The 24,795-nt window shown below is 37.4% G+C and overlaps 1 protein-coding gene across 1 annotated transcript in view; it reads left to right on the top strand.

Annotated features, from left to right (window-relative positions):
* Window positions 1-22,771, top strand: part of SLAIN2 (SLAIN motif family, member 2) — a 57,641-nt gene extending 34,870 nt beyond the window's left edge. Inside the window, exons 6-8 of the mRNA XM_012639895.1 lie at window positions 5,998-6,106; window positions 19,235-19,553; window positions 21,370-22,771. Coding sequence (XP_012495349.1) covers window positions 5,998-6,106; window positions 19,235-19,553; window positions 21,370-21,436 — 495 coding nt within the window. The 3' untranslated portion in view covers window positions 21,437-22,771. The remainder of the gene's footprint in view (window positions 1-5,997; window positions 6,107-19,234; window positions 19,554-21,369) is intronic.
* Window positions 22,772-24,795: the final 2,024 nt, after the last annotated feature.

Below are 24,795 nucleotides of genomic sequence, written 5' to 3' on the forward strand. Positions count from 1 at the left end.
CCCACTGTTGTTTGGATTACATCATGCTGACCTAATTGCAGATGAATAGGCATCTTGGAAAATGTTCTTGGATGACTCGATTGGAGCACGAGTTGAGATTGAACTGTAAGGGTCTTGTGAATTACCATAAGAGTATATGCCAGACAGAAGGCATATAGGATCCACATTCTCCTTTGGGCCTCTCACTGAAGAGGGCGAGTACACAGGGCAGTTGTCAGCTGATGTGTAGCCAGACTGCTCTGAGGCCCGTGAGGAAGGAATTCCCATCCAGATTTCACCTCCTACCGAAACACTAAAAGATTACACTTGAATTTTTTACATACTAATAATTTTGAAACATGAAATAAATAAGACATGATACATATGTGTAATGGGCTAATCTTAAGAATACGTAAAGTATTTGCAGGACATCTGTTTAAGGATAAGTAGCGCAGTGATGTTGGGTCAATTATCTAATCATGAGGAGATTTCATAAATACAGTTTTTCTGGCCTTTCCCTTGGAAATTTTGATTGAATACACCTGTGGTGGGGACCCAGACTGTCTGCTTTTTAGAAGTGTCTCAGCTGATTCTGGGGCATACTCAGGTTTCAGAAGCTCTGGGTTAGACCCTGACTGGAGGACCCTGCATGTGTAGGTCGGAGTTCTGGATTTTACCCACTAGTCGGTCACTCAGGTGTTCCTTAATTATTCGCTGTGTTATGTTACAAGCACTGGGAATAGAAATGTGGATAGGATAGCCCATACCTTCCACTAGTGGGGAATGATGGGCAGGAACATCTGTGGGAACAGAGGAGAGAGGCATTAAACTCAGCAGTGTGAAGGGGTTTCAGGAAAGATACTGAAAGATATCTCAGCCAGCTCAGGAGGAGCTTGTATCAGTTGCCAAATGAAGAAAGGAGGTATGGGTTTTCCCAACAGTGGGATTAGTAATGAAAAGTCTTGAGAATGGCATTCTGATTATAGTAGTTTTGTATAACTGAAGTTTGGGTACATGATGAGTGAGGGAGTGTAATGATGAGAAAAGAGAGCTGTCGATAGGGGACAGGCTATAAGAGCTTTAAAATATCATTGTCAGGAGTTTTAATTTCATCCTGTAAGTGTGAGGAGCCATGGTAGACTTAATCAAGGTCGCTTCTTAGAAAGTTCACTCTGGTATCAATGTGGAGAATGGATTAAGTGAGGAGAGACTGGAAACCACTTAGAAGGCAATTATTGCATAATCCAGGCAAGAAAGGAAGATCGGAATAAAGGCGTAGTGGTAAGGGAGGTGATAAAATCTGGATGCAATCTTTGAAAGATAGATAGAAAATATATGACTTCGTAGCACCGAGAAGATTAGAAGTGGAGTGCGAGAGAGCATCGAAAGGTGACACTGAATGAAAACTTGTAAGCAGCAAAAGGTTTAAGCAGCATGTCATAAGCATGTGGGACAAGGGGTATTTTACCCAGCGGTAATTAATGTTCATTCACAGCAGCCTGTGCTTACTTAGTATTTAGCACCTGAAGAAGATTATTTTTAACACCCACCCTTTTTGACAAAATTATGTTCCATAATAATCATGAAATGAGTTATAGTGATAATGGCCAGGAAAAAATGCAGACGTTGAAAATATTCTTCTGTTGAACTTTGTATTTTTAATTGTCAGTTAAGAAATACATACATATCCCTTATATGTATGTAATACAGTGAACATAACAGTACGCAAAAAAAGTTAATTTTGAATTCCATTGATCATTTTTTTAGAAAGGAAAAATACATTTTCACATATTGCTCTGTCACAGTAATGAATATTACAGCTTAATTTCTGAAAACTTGTCAGTAACTTCTTCAGAATTGATCTTTCAGTATTGAGGCTCAACACACTATAGCCAGATTTATCAATCTATATCTTCACTCACATTTGATGGAAGAGCACTATCTTTAGATTTTAGTTTTTAAAGTTCTTTTATGAAGCAACTGCTATACAAATAGAGGAAATCTTCAATGTAAGGATTTCAGCAGAGATCCATACAATCCCATTTTACAATAAATTCCAGAAAATGCCATACAATCCATGTCCTGTTTTTGAGGGATCAAGTCTAATGAATTTTAAATGCTTCAAAGCTAAATAAATTTAAACACAAGCTCAAGGTCACGTATAATGACAGAATTGAGGTAATTCACATTCTCTTTCATTGAATTCACAATCATTGTACCACTGTTTATTTCTAATGTGTTTAAATATAGTAACGGGCTGGGCGCAGTGGCTCATGCCTGTAATCCTAGCACTCTGGGAGGCCGAGGCAGCTGGATCGCTCGAGGTCAGGAGTTCAAGACCAGCCTGAGCAAGAGCAAGACCCCATCTCTACTAAAAAAAATAGAAAGGAATTATTTGGACAACTAAAAATATATATATAGAAAAAATTAGCCGGGCATGGTGGCGCGTGCCTGTAGTCCCAGCTACTCGGGAGGCTGAGGCAGGAGGATCGCCTGAGCCCAGGAGTTTGAGGTTGCTGTGAGCTAGGCTGATGCCACGGCACTCTAGCCCGGGCAACAGAGTGAGACTCTACCTCAAAAAAAAAAAAAAAAAAAAAGGCTGGGCGCGGTGGCTCACGCCTGTAATCCTACCACTCTGGGAGGCCGAGGCGGGCAGACTATTTGAGCTCAGGAGTTCGAGACCAGCCTGACCAAGAGTGAGACCCCCGTCTCTACTAACAATAGAAAGAAATTGGCCAAACAACTAAAAATAGAAAAAAATTAGCCAGGCACGGTGGTGCGTGCCTGTAGTCTCAGCTACCTGGGAGACTGAGGCAGGAGGATTCCTTGAGCCCAGGAATTTGAAGTTGCTGTGAGCTAGGATGATGCCACAGCACTGGGCAAAAGAGTGAGACTCTACCTCAAAAAAAAAAAATAAATAAATATAGTAACGTAGTTAGTGTACCACAGGGTTGGAGGCACACACTGCTGAAGTAAGCTTGAGTGATTTCAAATTGCTGTGAACTTACTTTTGAAAGAAATATATGTAGTTTAATCTACCCGTGACAAGGGAGACTATAATTGGGAGTTCTCCTAATTAACTTTCATGTAAAATGTAGTGTTTGTTAAAGGATAAATAATAAAATGTGCTAATTTAAGGCTTACATATGTTATTAAAACTTAACAGTAACTACAGCTATTGTTTATAACTGAGCCCAGTTATTTTTTCAGGGAGGAGTGTCTCATCTGTCATTGGTGTTGGGTTTTTTGGTGAGGCATGATGGTAATAGAAAGCAGACCGAGTTGGTTTTATTTCTATTTCTAAATTCCCTGCAGACAAGACAGCTACTTACTGCCTCCGCTTGGGGGAGTGGGCAGCACTCTCAGCACCCTTCTCTTGATGCGCATGAGTGAAGCGAAAAGGACTGGATGTAGGGAGACCCCGAAGGACACTGTTCTGATCCAAAAATAGGGTGACGAAGGTCTCAGTTAGGCATTTAGGAGACAATGAGGATGTAAAGGGATAGATCTAAAAAACTACAAGGGGTGAGTAAATGCAATTTAAAGTAAGAAAAATTTGAGTTAGATTGACATGGAAAATGGTGGTATATGTTTAACAGAAATACAGAGGTTTTTGGAGGAGCTGGTTTGTGGAGGAAGACCTTAGCCTGATAATGGTAGCACGAAAGAATGATTGTTGTAGCGTCTTTGCTTCTCACAGTGGCGTCTTGGTAAATTGGAATTATATAAATATTAAAAGAGAAACCAAGGAAAGTTTTAAGCCATAAATAATCTTCAAACAGTGAGCACGTTGAATTCTATTATTTTAGAAAGATTTGGAGAATTTCACTTAAACTACTATATTTGTCTTCTAAAAAATGATTTTGTCTTTGGAAAACTGATCAAATTAAGATTGATAATTCAGATAAAAATTTAGTTTTTGTTCTGTGAGTAACATTATATGACCATGTGGTATTTTATGAAAATCATTTTTTTTTTTCCGTATCAGGCAATTTTAGAGTTTACTGCCTGATTCTACACGTAATCTGATTCTTCCAATTCCTAGTGGATACTTTTCACTTGTCTATAGATGCCATTATTTTTACATCACCCGTGAAACTTGAGGGATTCATAGAGTCCGTTGGCGTCACCCTGGTTATAATTCACATAGGAGCAAAGAGTTCCTTATAGGCGGTATTTGATATATTGAGCCCGCATTAAAATTTGTTCGTGGTTAGTAGATACTGTGGGTTGCCAGTGGGCATTCAGTCCGTTACCTTTTGCCCTCGTGTGCTCCACTCCAGCAGCTATGCCTCAGGCATACCAGGCGTGCTCTTGTCTCAGCATCCTTTACAGTTGCTTTTCCCTCTGCCTGGAATGCTCTCTCCAGATACCTACGTGGCTCACTCCCTCTCTTCCTGCAGATCTTTATGAAAATGTCATCTTAGGGAAGTCTCTCCTGATCACTTTATTTATAAATGCAACTTAAATCTCCTTCCTGTCCCTCTTTCCTCCTTTTCTCCTTAGTAGCGGTCACTATCTGGCAGGCCCTATATTTTACTGCTGTGTTTGTCTCTCTCTCCTTTCCTAGAATATTAGTTCCATGAGAGTAGGAACTGTAACTGTCTAGTTGGCTGCTGAAGTCATTGTACCTCAGATAGTACCTGGAATAAAGCAGATACTAAACTATTTCAATGAATGAAAGAAAACAGGAATGAATAAAAATATAAATGGTTGAAAATATGTATGAATAAATATGTAGATGACGAATATTAATAATGATAGTAGCCTTAATTTTGGGGGGATAGAAATAAGGTAACCCATTATAAAATTGATTTTTTTAGGCATGGGTAATTTTTTCGCTAGTTTGCCTTGGCAGCATTTGAGTTCAGTTGGCATCAGATGTTATTTAGTTATAGTAATGTTTGGAGTGCTATAAAATTTGGAATCAAATACATTTGTTACTTTTTTTAAAGTTTATTATTTATGAGGTAACAATTGTTTTCCATGTTTGATAAAGTTAAGCAGTGAGAGGAGAGAAATTCTTAATGCTCTCTGATGATATATCAAGTATCCCTTTGTCACCCCAGTGATTTTTATGCTCTGGCTAAATGTATAGGGGTGGGATCTCTTTGTGTGTATGTGCACATAAATCCTAGAGGCATATGAAGTTTGATTTTCAAATCAAGTGACATTTTAGAGCCACTTAAATAGGTGAGTGTACTGGTAGGTGTGGGACTTATCAGTCCCTTGGAGCCGCAGTAACTGTGTGTTGGCGTGATTGGAACCACTTTAACTCTGGGTAGCTGGGGACTGCTTCTTACATGCCCTGTATTGAGAGTTTCGGTGCAGTTAATAGATCAGTTTGGAAGGAAGCTCAGCATGCCTCACGAGCACTTTAAAAGGCAGATGCTCGGACGACTCCAAACCCCTCAGCCTACACCAACACACACACGCTCCTACCTACATGCATGTGTGCACAGCCCAGATAGGGTGCTGCCCAAAGTCTGAAGTAAAAATTAATTGTATTCTACAGAAAGATGATGTTGAGCATTTTAAAACCACCAGTTCGTGACTTCCTGAGGACCTGCCTGGTTCTGAGTTTTCTTCTCCTTTTTGAGTACGGGGATTACTGTTTCACGTTAGGGCAGTTCATCTAACAATAACTGCTTTGCCAAAATCTGCTTTTTTGCATTGAACAAGCGCTGCATTTATTTTATTCTATACCGTGTGCTTGTGTTCCTCACTTTTATCTTTGTATTCTTTGCATCCTGTAGCATGTTTGCTGGTGGTTTGTTTTCTCTGATATTTTGACCCATTGACATACTGGGGATTTTCTCACCTATAAGAAACTATTCTTAAAAGTTTGTTCCATCCCCTTTTCTTTCCAATTTAATGCACTGAGCATCACTTTAAAATTCCTTTGCTTCTAGGATTCTAACATATTTGTACCTTACGGTTTCTGTTCCTTCATAAATTTTAAGTTTGTATTAAAATATTCAAGTTTACAGAAGCTATAGCCTTTATCTGTACTTCCAGGCAAATATTACAGTTCCTTATGTTTCAACAGCTTCGCAAAGGCTGAAAAATTTGCCTCGTACTTCCCTCAAAGCCAAACAGTTGCTTCAAACTTCATCTACAAAAAGAGGTAACTACAGCCTCTTACTAAGTTTAAAATTTCAGCAAATCGTCTAGTTAATCTTACGCTTTTTGGCATACTGAATTAGTGATGTCTGTAAGGCAGGTTTTAGTTTTTCTTTTAAATGATGAAATAATGTGGATTTATTCTCTGTTATTTGGATAAATCCAGAAGAAACATATTTTCTACAGAGGTATGTATTGGGTTGCTATTCTGAAAGGAGTAAATGATACATAGAGAATTTATCATTTTTCTTGCCAATTAAAACCAAAGGTTATTGTTTTAACTTAATGCCAGCTGAACTAATAAGTGCTTCAGAATGAACCAAATGTCCAACATTCTGTATGTTAATGTTTTTTCCTTGGACTTCGATTTCTGGTTTTCCTTATCCATAGGATAAAATGGATAAATCACCTTCACATTAAAAGGTGATTGAAGTTAAATCACAGTTTGTGGTTAACTGATATGTTGGAATGTTTGTAAGAACTGAGTGTTGAAGAAATATATGAAGGTTGGACACCAAAGCTGTCCAGTATTGGTTCCAAGACATTGGATATATGGGCAGCTAGAAGGAAGTAGAATTGAGAGAAAACAGGGAGATCGGATAGACCCGTAGTAATAAGAATAGAGTCCTCAGAGGAAATGAGATGGAACAAACGTAGACAATGAGGAAAAATATTTCCCTTGTCCAGAACATGTAGGTTCCCTGATAGCTTCAGAACTCAGTAAATAATAAAGATACATAAGAGAGATAAAGCACTAAAGAAAATTACGGGGAAAGAGGAAGTTCAAGATCTGATTTGTTCAAAAAAAGATTTGGTTAATATGGTTACAAAGGTACTATTAATAGAATAGGTATTTTGGCAAATTCATTACTATAAATGTTTTAGCAATGATTTAGTGGACCGAGTATAATTTAAGAAATTAATTTTAGATAGTAGAATCTGAAACAAAGTCAAATAGAAAAGTAGAATGTGTGAATGGTTTATATAATTTAAAATTTTTACTTAAAGATTTTATGTTACACTCCTTATTAGGTTAAGAAGACCATAATTTCTAGCCATAATTTTAAAAAGTTTGCCTATAGGTATTACATTATTTCTGTGACTCTGAGCCACCAAACTGCATACCCTCCATGAAAGATGACGGGAAAACCCAGTCTCAGAACTGGGAAGAACTGGAATTCCTGGCATCTCTAGCTGTCATGTTGTTGACTTAGTAAAGGGTGCGTGGAGTTGGGGGGGGTGGTTCTGTTTTGTTTAATCTCTTATTCAACTTAATCTAGACTTTCATATTTTCTGGTTAGTATTGTGGCTTGGGGGTAATCGTTACATACTTCTCTATAAATTCTGAACCAATTGAGAAATGGACACAGGTATAAGGTAAGATTTAAAATATTAGCATCATTACTGGTCAAGCTGAATTGGAGAACACCTCTTGGATCGAAGGCCTAAATGGATTTTCTGATTTCACCATCATGTCTAGACTTTGGGAAAGAAGGCTCTGCATTGACTCTGGGAGTCTGTTCTCCTGCAGGGATGTGAGGCAAACAGGAGACAGAGGCCACGTGTTCACAGGCACCGTAGGCACATTAAACCTGTCCAATAAAGAAATGTCGATCAGTGGATAATAAACTGTCACACAAGTCAATTCTTTCATCCTGGAGACAAGCATATACGATTTTCTAGAAAGTTAATGTGCCTGTCATAAGGAGGGCTGACAGGATCATGGGTAGAGGAAAAAGATAGTTTCCTTAACGAATGGAAATACAGTCACATTGATTTTAATTGCATTTTGTAGGAGCAGGTGTTTGAAGATGGTAAGGAAAGTATTAATAAAAACTGTGTTGCCTGGCACAAACAGCCACTCCATAAATACTTGGCTACAGTCATGCCACTAAAGTCAAGAAAGGCTGAACACATTCCATTTTGCATTTTCTTCTTATAAATTTTTTGTTTCTTCAGCCCATCCCTCTCTGAGGAAAAGAATTCATTGTATGTTTTTAAGACTTCATATAAGTGACTGATTAAACTGCTTTGAGAAAGGACATTTTATTCATTCCCAGTCGTGAAGTGGAGGTAAACAGGGTAGAGACCTCACCAAGTGAAGGGAAGAAAATGAAGAATAGTTAGACAAAGTGAATGCAGAGATCAGGACAAATTAAAGTAGGAACATACTTTTAGAATGTTAAAATTACAGCAATAAGACCTTTAAAGATAACCTAAGTCCAGTCAACCTCGTATTTTCATTGTTCCCTGGCCCCCAAGTTTATAGATAGGTCAAATGCTGCTACCACTAGAGGAAACATTCTTTTACAAAAATAAAACTGCAGCTTAGTGTGGCTCTTCAGATCCTCCCATTTCCCTCAACTTATACATTAACCTCGTTAAAGTATTTCTTATCGAGTTATGACATTTCTTTGTATGTTCTGAATACGAGTCCCATCTCAGACACATGATTTGCAAACAGTTTCTCCCATTCAGTGGGTTGTCCTTTCACTTTCTTTATGGTGTCCTTTGAAGCACAAAAGTTTTTTACTTTGATGAAGTGTAATTTATCAGTTTTTCATCTTATGGGTCATGCTTTAGGTGTTATATATAAGAAACCAGTACCTAACCCAGGGTCATAAAGATTTACTCTTGTGTTTTCTTCTTTTTGAAAAATTATTTTTTTAGAGACAGGATCTTGCTCTGGAAGGCTGGAACCTTGAACTCCGGCTGGAACCTTGAACTCCGGAGCTCAAGTGATCCTCCTGCCTCAGCCTCCTGAGTAGCTAAGACTGCAAGCGCGTGCCAGCACTCCCAGCTAGTTTATTTTTTTGCAGCGACAGGCTCTGGCTATGTTACCCAGGCTGGTCTTGAACTCCTGGCCTCAAGCTATCCTGCTGCCTCAGCCTCCCAAAGCACTGGGATTACAGGTGTGAACCACTGCACCTGGCCTCCTGTGTTTTCTTCTAAGAGCTTTATAGTTTTAGCTCTTACATTTAGGTCTGTGATCCATTTTTAATTTATGGTGTGAAGTGTAGGGGTCCAGCTTTATTCTTTAGTATGTGGATATCCAATTGTCTAGCAACATTCGTTGAACCGTCTCCCACTCTCATCTGGACTTCATTTACTTTAATGTTTCTGGCGTGTGCAATTTGGATTTTCCTCACAGTTTTTTTCTTAGCATGAAGTTACCTGGAAGAGAGGTTTGGCTTGTTAATTTTAGGAGTTCATAGTTGCTCATGTTCCTCCCAGACTGTACAATAGATCTCTTGTACTCACCCACTATTGGAGTGTGCAGACTCCTCCCAGTTTCAGCTGCCATTGAGCATTGCTTTTTGTGTGAGTACTTACTGGTTATTTTGGAATGCTCAGGGTGTTGAGATACTCCTCTGCTTCCTTCTGCACTGATGCTAGTATGTGGTCTTCTAGTTGTCAGTGGCTTCTGCCTACCCATTCATATTTTGGGGTTCACAGAGCTACTCTGTCACCTGCTTTTATTGTAGCTGTTGCAACTGGGTTTTGGTTTGACTTTCCTACTTGCTCTGTGTATTTAAGGTGGGATTTGGGGAAATTCATAAGCAATACTAATGCCATTACTATCCTCTAAGAATTTTCATAAATCTGTTTCTTAATTTTAGACATTTTCCCCCTTTCCTCACTAGGTACTAAAAGGGTAGTTATATAAGTTAGATAATATATTAAACTAAAATGTAATAACCTATGTGATATAGGTATAGATTTGCAGCTATTTAAATATATTCTATGTATTAATGCTAATGTGTCTCTTAAGTCTTGATATCAGGTATCTTGATAACTAGTTAATTCTTCGGTTTTTGAAAATGTGGCTATAAAGTTAAAAAAATTCTTCTGGGGGAAGAGGTACCTAATGGATCTTCATAGTTCCTGAGTTGTATCTTTGTTTATGTATACATTTAGCTTTGACACGCCAAAGGTGGTTAAGATTTTCAGTTGAAAAAAATATATATTTTCAAAAAATTTACCTTTTAAAAGTCTTTATTGATGTTGGGATAATTATCTTGAAGAGGGTTGGTTCCAAAGTTTTCTGTTTTTAGAATAAACTGTAAGATTAAGCTGTGAATGTTTGCGGGTAGGTTATTTATTCATGTACGTCAGTTTTTTTGTATTTATGGAAGAAAAGCTAGTGAAGTCCAATTCCCAGGGCCTTTTCTGCCTTTTATGTATAATCTTGTCTGATAACTTACAAAATGTTTGTGTGCTCACAGAAAAAATGGTGAATCATGTACACTAATAGAAGAAGAAATGAAAGGCTTCTGTGCCATGTTATCTTTTTTCTATGATTATTTGTCAGCAGTTACAAATTTAATGTGATTTGGAGTCATACCTTATAAAACCTGCCTAGGATGGTAGCCATACAAATATACATTCTGAGTCTAGTTGAAAATTAAAATGTTGAAAATAACATTTTAATTTCTACCCTCAGAGATGTTCTCTTTTGGTTTTCAGTAAATACCAACCTGGGAATCAGAAGACCTAGTTTCAAGTCCTGACTTTCCTGCTTATTTACTCCATTGACCTCTGTGGTTGTGGCACTTTTCCTTCTCTGTATGGTGAGACTCGGAATAGATAATCCCTAGTAACTCTTACCAAGGATTCTTTCACTCTGTAGTGAGAAAAATCATATTTAATTCATCTCTGTGGTCCTTAGCAGTCAATATATTTTTAAGCCCTTATTATGTCAGTAACTTCTTGTTATCATTAATGGTACGTAGACCATTGAATAACTGAAATGATGTAACTCATTATAGTAAGGGATAGTTGGCCAGGAAATATTTTTGTCCTTTTCTTTATTTGTTCATAATGGAATGCAAATGTATTTTAACAAATGGCTTCCCCCCATTGATCATGATGGCCAGTATTTGGCAATGTGTGTATTTTTTGTTGCTATACTATATATTTAGTGGACATTTGTATATTTTTACAAATTATGCACTTAAGGAAAGTTGTAGTTTGGAGGACACTGCACTGTGAGGACAACCACTTGGAATATCTAATTTTTATATTGCTAGGTACATGTATTAGGTACATATATTACTTATAAAACATTTTATATTCAGGGAATATTTATCAAGCTAAAAACATATATAATTTACTCAATGTTTCCATTTTAGGGTTGTTTTAAGTACCTGCCTGAATTATATAAACCTTAATTAGAAAACAAACGATGTTATTATTAAGTGCTTATTAAAAGACAAAAATAAATATTTTAAAAATATGAATCCTCATATTACCCACCATTCCATTTTAGAGATGACTGAACTTAGACACCAAGGTTAACATTCTTAGTCAGATGTCAGTTTTATAAATAGAGTTCTAATTCTTACTCAGAGAAGATAACACTCTTTCATTTTATGCCTGAGTCAAGTGTAATTCTTGGTGTCCAAAAAGAGTAAAAAGAAATTATATCCTGTCATAATTAATTTAGGCAATACAGCCTAACTTAATACTTATACTTAATTTATAAGGACAGCTTAGGAGACTATTCTGGGTGGCATTGTTGCATATCTTTCCAGAATAGTCAGCTGGAGGAGGCTGAAAGGAGTCCTCTTTCTTAGATAAGAAAGGCACAGATACGATATGACAATTTGTTTAATAGTTTACATTTTACCAATAGTTTATAAACATTACTCATTTGTTCTTAACAGCTAACCTATATTTGCTGAGATTTGTTTTATTAGGTTTACACCTAAGTGTTTTTTTGAGCAATGCTATTGGTATTCTGTTTTGAATTTTGATTTCTAGGTGTTCATTGCCAGTTTATAGTTGAAACATAGTTGATTTTTGTCCAGTCCTGTGACCTTACTAAACTGACTTATTTCTAGAAGTTTGGGGGGGGGTTATTTTGGGTTTGGTTTTTTGGGGGTTTTTTGGGGTTTTTTTTTAGATTTCTTAGAATTTTTCTTTGTAGACAATCATAGATACAGTTTCTTTCTAATCTATATGCCTTTAATTTCCTTTTCTCGTTTATTGCACTGGCTAGAATTTCCAGCACTATGTTAAATAAGAGTAGTTAGAGCATACGTCCTTACCTTGTTCCTGATCTTATGGGGAAAGCATTCAGTCTTTCATCATTAAGTATAATGTTAGCTGTAGGTTTTTTTGTAGATGGCTCTTTATCAGGTTGAGAAAGCTTCCCCTATTCCTGCTTTCCTGAGAATTTTTGTCATGACTGTGTGTTGTATTTTGTTAGATTTTTTTTTTTGCATCAACTGATATGATCACGTGATTTTTCTTTATCCTGTTACTGTGGTTGATTGCATTGATTGATTTTCAAATATTGAGCCAAGCTTGCATTGTATAATAAACCCTACTTGGTCATGGCATATAAATCTTTTTATATATTTCTGAATTCTATTTGCTAATATTTTATTAAGGATTTTTGGATCTATATTCATGAGGAATATAGTCTGTAATTTTCTTTTTCGATACTGTCTTTTTCTAGTTTTGGTATCAAGGTAATACTAGCTACATAAAATGAATTGGGACATATTCTCTTCTATTTTGTGGTAGAGATTATGTTGAATTTGTGTTAATTCTTACTTAAACATTTGGTAGAATTTCCCGGTGAAACCATCTGGGTGTGGAGATTTCTTTTTTGAGGAATTTTTAAAGTAAAATACCAATTTCCTTAATAGTTATATGGCTATAGGCATACCTTGTTTATTGTGCTTTGCTTTGCAAATACTGCATTTTTTTATAAATTGAAGGTTTGTGGCAACCCTGTGTCAGACAAGTCTGTTGGTGCCATTTTTCCAAAAGTATGTGCTCACTTTGTGTCTCTGTGTCACATTTTGGTAATTCTCACAATATCTCAGACTTTTAAATTATTAATATTATATCTGTTATGGTGATCAGTGATCTTTGATGTTACCATTGCGGTTGTTTTGGGGTACCACAAACCACACCCATATGAGATGACAAATTTAATCGACGAATGTTGTGTGCGTTCTGACTGTTCCGCCAACAGGCCTTCCCTCCCCCCACCCAGGCCTCTCTGTTCAACAACAATATTGAAATTAGGCCAATTAAAAATCCTACAATGGTCTTTTAAGTGTTCAAATGAAAGGAAGAGTTGCACGCCTCTCACTTTAAAGCAAAAGCTAAAAATGATTAAGCTTAGTGAGAAAGCCATGTCAGAAGCTGAGATAGTCTGAAAGCTGGGCTTCTTGGGCCAAACAGCCAAGTAGTGAATGCACAGTAAAAGTTCTTGAAGGAAATTAAAAGTGCTATACCAGTGAACTCATGAATGATGAGAACGCAAACAGCTTATTGCTGATACGGAGAAACTTTTAGTGGTCTGGATGGAAGATCAACCCAGCCACAATATTCCTTAAATCAAAGGCTAATACAGAGCAAGGCTCTAACTCTCTTCAATTCTCTGAAGGTTGCAAGAGGTGAGGAAGCTATAGAAGAAAAGTTGGAAGCTAGCAGAGGTTGTGGCATGAGGTTTAAGGAAAAAAGCCATCTCCATAACACGGAAGTACAAAGCGAAGTGGCGAATGTTGATACAGAAGCTGCAGCAAGTTATCCAGAAGATCTAGCTAAGATAATTGACAAAGGTGGCTACACTAAACAACACATTTTCAGTGTAGATGAAACAGCCTTATATTGGAAGAAGGTGCCATGTAAGACTTTCACAGCTAGAGAGAAGTCCATGCCTGGCTTCAAAGGACAGGCTGACTCTCTTGTTAGAGGCTAATGTAGCTGTTAACCTTAAGTTGTAGCCAGTATTCATTTACTATTCTGAAAATTTAGGACCCTTAAGCATTATGCTAAATTTTCTCTGCCTGTGCTCTGTAAATGGAACAACAAAGCCTGGATGACCATACATCTGTTTACAGCATGGTTAATTGAATATTTTAAGCCCACTGTTGGGACCTACTGCTCAGAAAAAAAGGAGTCCTTTCAAAATATTACTGCTCATTGACAATGTACCTGGTCACCCAAGAGCTCTGATAGAGATGTACAAGAACATGAATCTTGTTTTCATGCCTGCTAACACATCCATTCTGCAGCCTACGGACCAAGGAGTAATTTCAACTTTCAAATCTCATTATTTAAGAACTACATTTCATAAGGCTGTAGCTGCTATTCCTCTGATGGATCTGGGCAAAGTAAATTGAAAACTTTCTGGGAGGGATTTGACATTCTAGATGCCATTAAGGAAATTTGTGATTTTCACATGTGGGAGCTAAAAACGTTGATCTCATGGAGGTAGTGAGTAGAATGATAGTACCAGAGGCTGGGAGGGGCAGTGGGGGTGGGAGTATGAAGACAGGTTGGTTGATGGGTACAAACATACAGTTAGACCAAAGGAATGGATTCTAGTGTTCAATAGCACAGTAGGGTGACCATAGTTAACAACAATATATTGTATATTTCAAAATAGCTAGAAGAGATTTGAAATGTTCTCAACACAAAGAAATGATAAATGTCCGAGACGAAGTGTATCCTAAATACCCTCATTTCGATCATTACACTCTGTATGCATGTATCAAAATATATGTACCCCATAAATATGTACAAATATTATGTATCAGTCAAAAAAATTTTTAAAGAACATTTGTCATTCACGGGAGGAGGTCAAAATATCAACATTAACAGGAGTTTGGAAGAAGTTGATTGACCCCTCATGGATGACTTTGCGGAGATCAAGACTTCAGTCGAGGAGGTAACTGCAAATGTGGTGGAAATAGCAAGAGAACTGGAGTTAGAGGTAGAGCCTGAATATGGGACTGAATTGCTACCATCTTGTGATAAAACTTGATGAGGAGTTCTTATGAATGAGCAAAGAAGGTGGTTTCTTGAAGTGGAATCTACTCCCGGTGAAGATGCTATGAACATTGTTGAAACGACAGCAGAGGATTTAGAATCTCACAGAAACGTAGTGCGGCAGCACATAAAGCAGCAGTAGGGTGTGGGAGGGTTGATCCAGTTTTGAAAGTTCTACTGTGGGATCCTTTTGATGTCTGTCAAGCAGCATGACATGCTACAGGGAAACCTTTTGTAAAAGGAAGAGTCAATTAATAAAGCAAACTTCATCATCTTATTTTAAGAAATCTTCACAACCATCCCAGCCTACAGCAGCCACCACCCTGCTCAGTCAGCAGCCATCGATACTGAGGCAGGACTCTGTACCAGCAAAGATTATGATTCACTGAAGCCTCAGATGATCATTAGCATTTTTTAGCAACAAAGTATTTTTAAATTAAGGTATGTACATTGTTTTTTAGATATAATGCTGTTGTACACTTAATACACTACAGGATAGTGTGAGCGTAACTTTTGTATGCACTGGGAAAACAAAAAGTGTGTGTGACTCACTTTATTGACATTTGCTTTATTGTGGTTGTCGGGAACCGAACTTGTGATATCTCAGAAGTACACCTGTATTCAACTTACATATAATATTTTATAACAGGTGAGTTGTGATAGTTTATGCTTTTTGAAGAATTGGTTCTTTTCATCCAAGTGGTCAAATTAATGTGTGTAGAATTGTTCATAGTATTTCCTTGTGATCCTTTTCATATCTACAGGGTCTGCAGTAATATCTTGTTTCGTTCCTGATATTGGTAATTTGTGTTTTCTTTTTTTTCTTTGTTAGGCTTATCAGTTTTGTTGACCTTTTTAAATAACCAACTTTTTGTTTCATTGATTTGTTTTCTCTGTTTTTCTATTTTCAATTTCGTTGATTTCTGCTCTTTATTATTTCCTTCTGCTTACTTTAACTTACTCTTTCTACATTCTTAAAGTAACAGATTATTCACTTCAGACTTTTCCTCTTCCTGATCATGCCCCACAAATTTCGATATGTTCAATTCCATGTAGTTTTTAAATTTCTGTTGAGAAGTGTATTGTTTCATTTTCAAGTGTTTAAAGATTTTCCTGTTATCCCTTTGTTACTACTTTCTATTAATAGTTTCCTTTTATTATAATCAGAGAAGTACTCTTGATAATTTCAGTTCTTTTAACATTGTTGAGATTTGCTTTAAGGCCCAGGGTATGGTCTATATTGATAGACGTTCTGTGGGCACTTGAAAAGAGTGCGTGTGTGGTCTGTTGTTGTTGAATGGCGTGTAGCTTAGATCCTGGGTCTAAATGTCGATTAGGTCCTATGGTCGATGGTAGTGTTGAGTTGTTCTATATTCTTGCTGATTTTCTATCTAGTTCTATCAGTAGTTGAGTGGGCGATATTGAGCTCTAACTATAATTATGGATTTGCCTATTTTTCCTTTAAATTCTGTCAGTTTTTCCTCTGCATATTTACAGCTCTGTTGTTTACTACATACGCATTTAGGATTGTATGTCTTCGTAGTTTGACCCATTGTGTGTTATCCCTCTTTGTCTCTGGTAATTTTCTTTCTTCTTATCTTGTATTAATATAGCCACTCTTGTTTTCCTTTATTGTTTGCATGATAGAATGTTTTCCATCCTTTTACTTTCAACCTTCTTATATTGTTATATTTGAAGTGAGTTTCTTGAAATATAAGTTAGGTAATGTTTTTGTTTTTCAATCCAGTCTGCCGAATCTCTGTCTCTTAATGTTGTATGTAGACCACTGACATTTTATGTAATTATTGATATGTTAGGGTTGACATCTGCCATTTTATTTGTTGTTTTCTGTTTGTTCTGTTTTCATTTTCTTGCCTTCCCTGATGTTACTCAGACATTCTTTAGAATTCCATTTTGGTTTATCTGCAGTGTATTTGAGGGCATATATTTGCGTGATTAGTGTAGTGGTTGCTCTAGGTATTACGTTATATATACAAATAACTTAGAACAGTCTATTGGTATTGTCATTTTACTAATTCAAGTACAGCACATAAACATTACCTTCCTTTATGTCCTTTTACCCTGCCCCATTTATAATTATCTTAACTACATACATTTCAGATCACACCAGTGTTTTAATTTTTACTTCAGCCCTCACATATCATTTTGAAAACTCGAAAGGGAAAACCTGTCATATTTGCCTATGTGTTTGGTTACCCTGTTTTTCCTTTCTGGTATTCTAAGATTCCTTCTTTTTATCACCTCCTTTGTGTTTAGAGAACTCCTTTAGCCATCTCTTTGGTGTAGGTTTGTTGGCTACAAGTTCTCGGTTTTCTTTTGTATGAGAATGTCTTGATTTTCCCTTAATTCTTGCAGGATATTTTCTCAGGGTATAGGATTGACAATTCTTTTCTTTCAGTTCTTTGAAAAATATTGTGCTGGTTTATGATGAGAAATCCACTGTCATTAGAATTGATTTTCTTCAATGGGCGAGCTGTTTCTCCCCCTGATTTGAAGGTTTTTCCTTGTTTTAGTTTTCAGAAGCTTAATGTGTGTTGGCATGGATTTCTTTGGATTTGTCTTGTTTGGTGTGTGCTCAGCTTCTAGAGTCCATAGGTTTATGTCCTTTGCCAGATTTGGGAAGTTTTCAGCCATTGTTTTTCAGGGTACTTATTTGGCCTCTCTCTCTTTGTCCTTTCCTTCAGGACTGTGATGACAAGCAAATGTTAAGATCTTTTTGTTAAAGCCCTATGAGTCCCTGAAGCTCTGTTTTCAGTCTGTTTTCTCTATGTTGTTCAGACTGGGTCATTTCTTCTGTTCTCTATTCTAGTTCCCCGATTCTTTCCTCTCTTTTCTCCATTCTGCTGTTGAGCCCATCTAATGAGTTTTTTATTCTGGTTATTATATTTCTTTAGTTCTAAAATTTCCATTTGATTCTTCTTTGTATTTTCTATTGCTAAAATTTTATATTTTTGGATATTTCAAGTGTGTTTGAAATTGCTCATTGAGCCAGTTTTATGATGACTGCTTTAAAATCTTCGTCAAATAATTTTAACATCTCTATCATCTTGGTGTTGATGTCTGTTGATTATCTTCTTTTAATTCACTTTAAGCTCTTCTTGGTTCTTGGTATGATGAGTTATTTTTTATTAAAGTCTGGCCATTTTTAGATTGTATTCTGAGATTCTGGATCTTATTTAAATTTTCTTTTAGATGTCTTTCTCTGATACCACTCAGGCATTTGGGGGTGGGGTATCAGCACAGCAGGGAGGAGGGGAAGCATTTTGTTAGTTGAAGCCCAGGTTCTCTACTTGGTCTCTGTTTACACCGAAGGGGGAGATGTCTGGAGGGGGAGGTAGGGGTTCTGCCTCCCCACATGATCTCCACTGCCACTGTGGTGAGGGCGGCTACTCTCTCAAGCCAAAGGACTAGGAAAGAAGACTTTGAGACCAGTGGTCCCCAACCTTTTTGGCACCAGGGACCAGTTTTATGGAAGACAGTTTTTCCACGGGAGTGGGGCAAAGCTCAGGTGGTGACATGCGGCCCAGTTTCTGACGGACCGGGAACCACTGTAACTGCTCTATTCCAGCCAAATACCACAGAAAAAGACGTGGCTCCACCCACACCAACAAAGGTCCGGCAGGGAACCGACTTTGTGAGGCTATAACAAGGCACCCCATCACTCTCGCCAGGGAGGTATCAAAGAAGGCCACATAAGGAGCTGGGACTTTCATACCTGCTGGCTGGCAATGAACCATGACCCCATGGTGTCAGTGGAGACCTTGCAGAGAGCCTGGACTTCTGAACTTCTGCCACCAACCCCGTCCTCCCGCACCGCCCCCCACAATAATAAAGTGCTCTTCCCCCTCCCCTTGGGTTGGTGTCAGTGGAGGCCTAGTGGAAAGTCAGGACTTTGATGATTGCTCAGTGTTTCTCTGGGGGAGTGGGGGGGGTGTTTCATATTCTAGACAATAATTTGGTGCTCAACCGTTTTTTCACCCCTAGAATGTTCACATGTGGCCCAGGTTCGTTGCTACAGTGAGACAGAATCCTACGGTGCCTTTTGTTTTTTCTCTGTTGTGGGTTCCTAGCTGACCTGGTTAAAACACTGTTATCAAGGACAGTTGTAATCCTCTGAGTAAGGACTTGGTTATTTAGAACTTACCAGTTACCATTTCTTTTATTAGCCCAGAAATACCCTTCATTCCTTGCATTGCCATAGAGTGCAGTTTCGTGAATATAGATACACAAGTGTGTAATCATCACATGTAATATAAAGCAGTGGTCTCACTTACACTTGGTTTCCACTGAAAACACTGGTTTTTCTTTGCCATTCCAGTACCTTCTCCTGGCAAATTCCGCTCCCCTGCAGCACCATCTCCTTTGGCTCTCCGGCAACCAGTGAAAGCATTTAGTACCCATGGCTCTGGTTCTCCTGGTAGCCAAGAAACAACACAGCTCACACAAACCACCTCCTCACCTGGGCCTCCCATGGTTCAGAACACAGTCTCAGCAAATCCTCCCAGCAATATCAACAGCACTACTCTAACAAGACCTGCAGGGACAACCCCAATGAGAAGTGGCTTGCCCAGACCCAGTGCCCCTTCTGCTGGGGGCATACCAGTGCCTCGCAGCAAACTTGCACAGCCTGTTCGCAGGTAAGTGGCAAATGTTCTATTTCAGCATTCTTGAGTATGTGAAAGTTGGCAAACTGTGTTAGCCTGATCTGTACATTTGATAGTAAACAAAGAGAGTCATGGTGGGTTCCCAGTAGAGTTTTAGTACAATTTGAATAAAACGTTAATTTATTGTTTTAAAGAAATCCTCATTTGGGACATTATGCCAGTTTGGTTCAGATTAAATTTGTCCAGATACCTAATAACATGATTAAATATCTCAGAGGACTCCTAGAAAAAACTGTTGGAACCACTCTATTTGGTTGTGATATTTGTTCATTTTAAAAATAATGGTATTCAGCCTGGGCGCGGTGGCTCACGCCTGTAATCCTAGCACACTGGGAGGCTGAGGCGGGCAGATTGTTTGAGCTCAGGAGTTCGAGACCAGCCTGAGCAAGAGCGAGACCCCGTCTCTACTAAAAAAATAGAAAGAAATTAGCTGGACAACTAAAAATATATAGAAAAAATTAGCCGGGCATGGTGGCGCATGCCTGTAGTCCCAGCTACTTGGGAGGCTGAGGCAGAAGGATCGCTTGAGCCCAGGAGTTTGAGGTTGCTGTGAGCTAGGCTGACGCCACGGCACTCACTCTAGCCAGGGCAACAGAGTGAGACTAAAAAAAAAAAAAATAAAAAATGGAATTCAGTGTATAGTCCCAGTAATCAGGAAGATCACTTGAGGCCAGGAGTTTGAGACCAGGAGTTTGAGACCAGTCTGGGTGATATAATGAGACCATGTCTCTTTTAAAAAAAAAAAAAAAAAAATTCAATAAGGATGGTAAAGGCAAGTTAGAATCTAGAGTGATATTTAAGGTACAACTTTTAGCTACTAAGTCTAATATGTAAGCATGGTTTTCACACCCTGTTAAAATTCAGAATTATTTGTGGATTTGTATAAATATAGAGGCCTAAATTTTACCCCCAGAGACTCTAACTTAGTAGGTCTGCTGTGAGGCCCAGAATCTGGGGGTGTGCTGTTTCCTTTGTTTGCTTGTTTAATCTTCAAGTGACTCTGAACCCACACAGTGGGGAGCCGTGCATCTGCAGGCTTGATCTGCCTTTCAGAAATGGGATTATCACCGTCAGTGAACGCAGTGCCAGCTGTGATTAAACTGGGAATATTTATTTGCATGAAAAACATGCTTTCATCTCGTAAGCATTCAAACTAAATTACTCCATACTTCCTTAATTCTAAGATAAACATTTTGTATCTACAAATTCAATAGTAGAGTCCAACAGCCTTTTGCTGTGCACTGTGCTGAATAACTTTTAATCTTCACAATAACATTAAATAAGTAGGTGTTCTTACTGTTTTTCAGAGGAGGATATTGAAATTTAATGAAATTAAGTAATTTGCCTAAAGCCACACAACTAACGAGACCTTCGGCTCCAACTATGGCTGACTTCACGGTCCTTTTAACCACTGTCCCATACTGCCTCTCTAGTGATGGTGACACTAAACCTAATATCACATTCGTCATTCTGCCTCTCAAAACAATTGTAAGATTGGTTATCCACGTGGTTGGGCAGGGTGAGACAACCTTTTCCCTTCTTTTAATCTAGTAGCTGTGTTAACATAAAGGGAAGTCATCTGGTGGTGCCAGGCGAAACTTGACAATTGTGCGAATGCCGAGTGTGGGGAGGTTGGTGCCAACAGCTATTAGGGCTTTGGTCTTAGTAGTCCCCTGGAACAGCCTTCATAAGATCATGATGCCACCCGAAAAGTAATTAATATATGTAAGAGATAGCATGGTAATATTTCATAAAGACATGCAAATCATATAAAATTGCTTTATTTCAGATCCTTGCCAGCTCCTAAAACCTATGGTAGCATGAAAGATGACAGTTGGAAAGATGGCTGTTATTGACCAGCAAAGACAAGAATGCAGAGGTCCGCGGTTTCATGGATACCCCTTCACCAGGCTACAGAACAACTTTTATATGCAGACTGTTCAGATAAGACTCTTGGGATTTGTAAAATCCCAGCCCTCTCTGTCTTAATTAGCACAAACCGGCAGAGATCATCAAACAGCACTTTAATGACATTTAACATCAGATGTGTTTGGTAATCATACAATCACTCTCCATGGAATCACTTTTAGTTTTGTTTAATAGAAACTAAGTTGATTTTTAAATATTCGACAGAGGCCAATATCTGGGCATATACCTAATGGATGCCAAAGAGAAATGCCCATTTGTAAATGAGAAAATACCTTTGTACACAAGAAAATGGTGAATTCAAGCTATCCAAAACTTCACATTCAACCTAATTTACTGTATAAATAGTATCAATAAATATTTGTGTTAAAGAGAACTAATATTCTGACTAATTATCTAAACTATTTCACTCATGTTTCACTAGTATTCCAGGAAGCTATAGATTAGGATTGGGGGGAAAGAGGGAGGAAGAAACCTGGACTAGAGATTTAAAACATGATCCCTAAATTTAGGAGAATTCCATAAATTATTTTTGCAGATTCATTAGGAAAATTATCATTTTATTTAATCTTAAGTTTTGGATGTAGCTCACGTGTCACCACCACCGGGTAGTGTTACAGCGCGCATCCATCATGTTGCATCGACACATCAAACTCCTGTGTGTTTGTTTTGATTGCCAGAAGGGCTTAGTATCAGTTGTACAATCTTTCTAAACTTTATAGTTCCTGGCTCAGGAAAGATGGCCTTTGCTATTGAAGCCAACTTCTACACATGCTGTTACCTGTTACAGAACTGAGAGATCTTGTTTCTATCAGCAGGTTTTCATGATAGGAAAGAGCAAGTACTGTGTATCTTTACTCTTGATATAACAACACCTCAGTGCTTACAACCTGGAACAAAACCATACAGTAAGAGAGAGGGGGGGAAAAAATCTATGCACTTAACCTACAAATCTCTAGTGATGACAGTTGTATTGTTGTTATTAAATGGCATAATGGTCTGTTATGTGGTAGGAAAATACAGCCTATGAAATCCTACTTAAGTTGATCTACTTTAAGCTGAATAACTGTGTAAAACATCTTTTGAAAATACTGTCCATTTTGACTTAGATTCTGCCTTACATCAGTTTTGCATTTTTGGTAACAAACCAACATATAATTCTAGCCTGTTAAATGCTTGCTCTCTAATGGCTCTTATGTATATCCTTAAAATCACCTATTTCAGTTTTATCAAGACTATTACCAGATTAAAACTTCCTTCTGTAACAGGCTTCTCATTTTTGATAGTGAAGTCTGTTCTTAAATACTTAATTTGAACAGTTCTAAAATATTGGCAGTTGGGTCACCTAAAAGATTTTAGAGATTTGAACATAAGTTCACTTCCTGTTAATTGAAGCCATTCCATAAGTTGGCAAAAGAGATAAAGAGAGAGAAACAGAATGTTTGATATTCAGGACGGCATTCAGATTGCTAGGTTGAGAGAATGTTAAAACTTTAACCAAGACCTTCATTCTGCCGTGACTGACTCCATGGGAGTCTTTATATTAGCTTGACCAGTGTGAAGGCTTTCAGTTAGCATAAGCAGCTAGAGATTTAAACTGCCGGTACTATGTATTTGGTGCATAATGCAAGGAAGAAATTGTATCCTTGAATTTGAGGGTGATGGGGCAGGTCAGGAAAGGATGGTGCCAGAATTCTTTGTGATGATGAACTAAAAAATGTTGCTTTTCAGAGAAAGATAAAGAAAGCATCGGCTTTTGGGAGGGGGGTATCTCATGTAAATCTAAGTAAGTAAAAGAAAGAACTAGCCACTGACTCTTTTAAAAACCACATATACACAAAACAGGTCTCAGTTTTCAGTGCAACGTTTTAAAAATATATATGCTGCAATCTAAGAATTAAAAGGAATTTTAATATTATGAAACAACTCATTACATTTTTTAAGTTAGATAATCAGTTTCAAAAAGTATTCAGGTTATTTAACTTTGTTTTTAAATGGCTGCATCAGAAAAATACTTCTATTTTTTTTTAATTAAAATATTTCATCACTTGTTAAAACATTTATTTTGGATCTGAGTTTGGTAAAGTATTATTTTACCTGCTGTTGTACTACCACAGACTATTGGCTTTTAGTTTCCTAAAGAGAAAAATTGCCTTTTTACTAGAAAGCCTTTGTGTATTGCCAATTTTTCTGTTTGGGAAAATCTAAGGATTTACTGTGGTCAGTCTTACAGAAGAAATGTGGATTTGATAAACTAGTGCCTATGATTTTAACTTATGTTTGATATATAGTAGTAAGGGTTTTATGAATGTTGATTATTTTGTGCCAACAGCCCAGAATTGTCACTTATATGTAAGCAGAAAACTATGAACTCTGCTTCCAAAGTTATTTAATTTTCTCAGTGTTTGAATGTTATTTTTTGTAAGTGTGTTAATAAAAGTGTAAAGAATTGGAAAAAAATATAAATATTCTTAACTCAAGCATTTGCTGGATCATTTTTCTACAGAACTTGTTTGTATAATATAAAACACTTTCTGAAGAGTTGACTTTTTTCAGTTTTCATATCCTGGAAATCACATTTTGTAAAACTGGGGACCATTCACAATTGTCAGATACTTTTTAAAATTCTCTCAATACATCACTTTTATAGAAGCAGTTTTTTTGAAAGAAAATTAGATACATATGTGGCCCCAGATGTTTGTATAACTCTAGAATGATCTAGATATGTATGTTTAAATTAACTTTTTATTGAATGTACAGGTGTCCATTTTTGACATTAAGCATGGTCCTTTTAGATCACATGAAGTTTGATTTGCAAACATTTCTATAGCCGAACTTGTATATGTGGTTGCCTCCTTAATAAACAGCCTGACCATAATGTTTACTATTAAATTTATATTCGTTTTTTCAAGTGTTTAATTTCTGGATATGGTGAAATACCTTTTTTTCCCCAGTTGCCTACAATTGGTTTTACTAAATTACTCAGTTGGTTTTTTAAACATAAACCCAAATCATATTGCCCTCTCAGACTTAGACTTCATGGGGTTGGATGATACCATATTTTCTCTACCCTAGTTATTTCATATGCGGACTATTTGGAGTAAAATTATAGTTTACTCTAAATTGGTTTGTTCTTGGAACTTTTTCACGTGCTGTGAATTGGTATCTAGTTAGAAAAAGTTAGCATATATAAAACAAGCAAAAGCCATTATGTGAGGTTCCAAGAGGAAAAAGTAATGCATTTTCAAACCACAGACAACAGGTGTCAACCCTAAGATGCTCCAGATGT

Source organism: Propithecus coquereli, unplaced genomic scaffold (genome assembly GCF_000956105.1).
Source record: "Propithecus coquereli isolate 6110/MARCELLA unplaced genomic scaffold, Pcoq_1.0 Scaffold143, whole genome shotgun sequence".
Taxonomy (NCBI): Eukaryota; Metazoa; Chordata; class Mammalia; order Primates; family Indriidae; genus Propithecus; species Propithecus coquereli.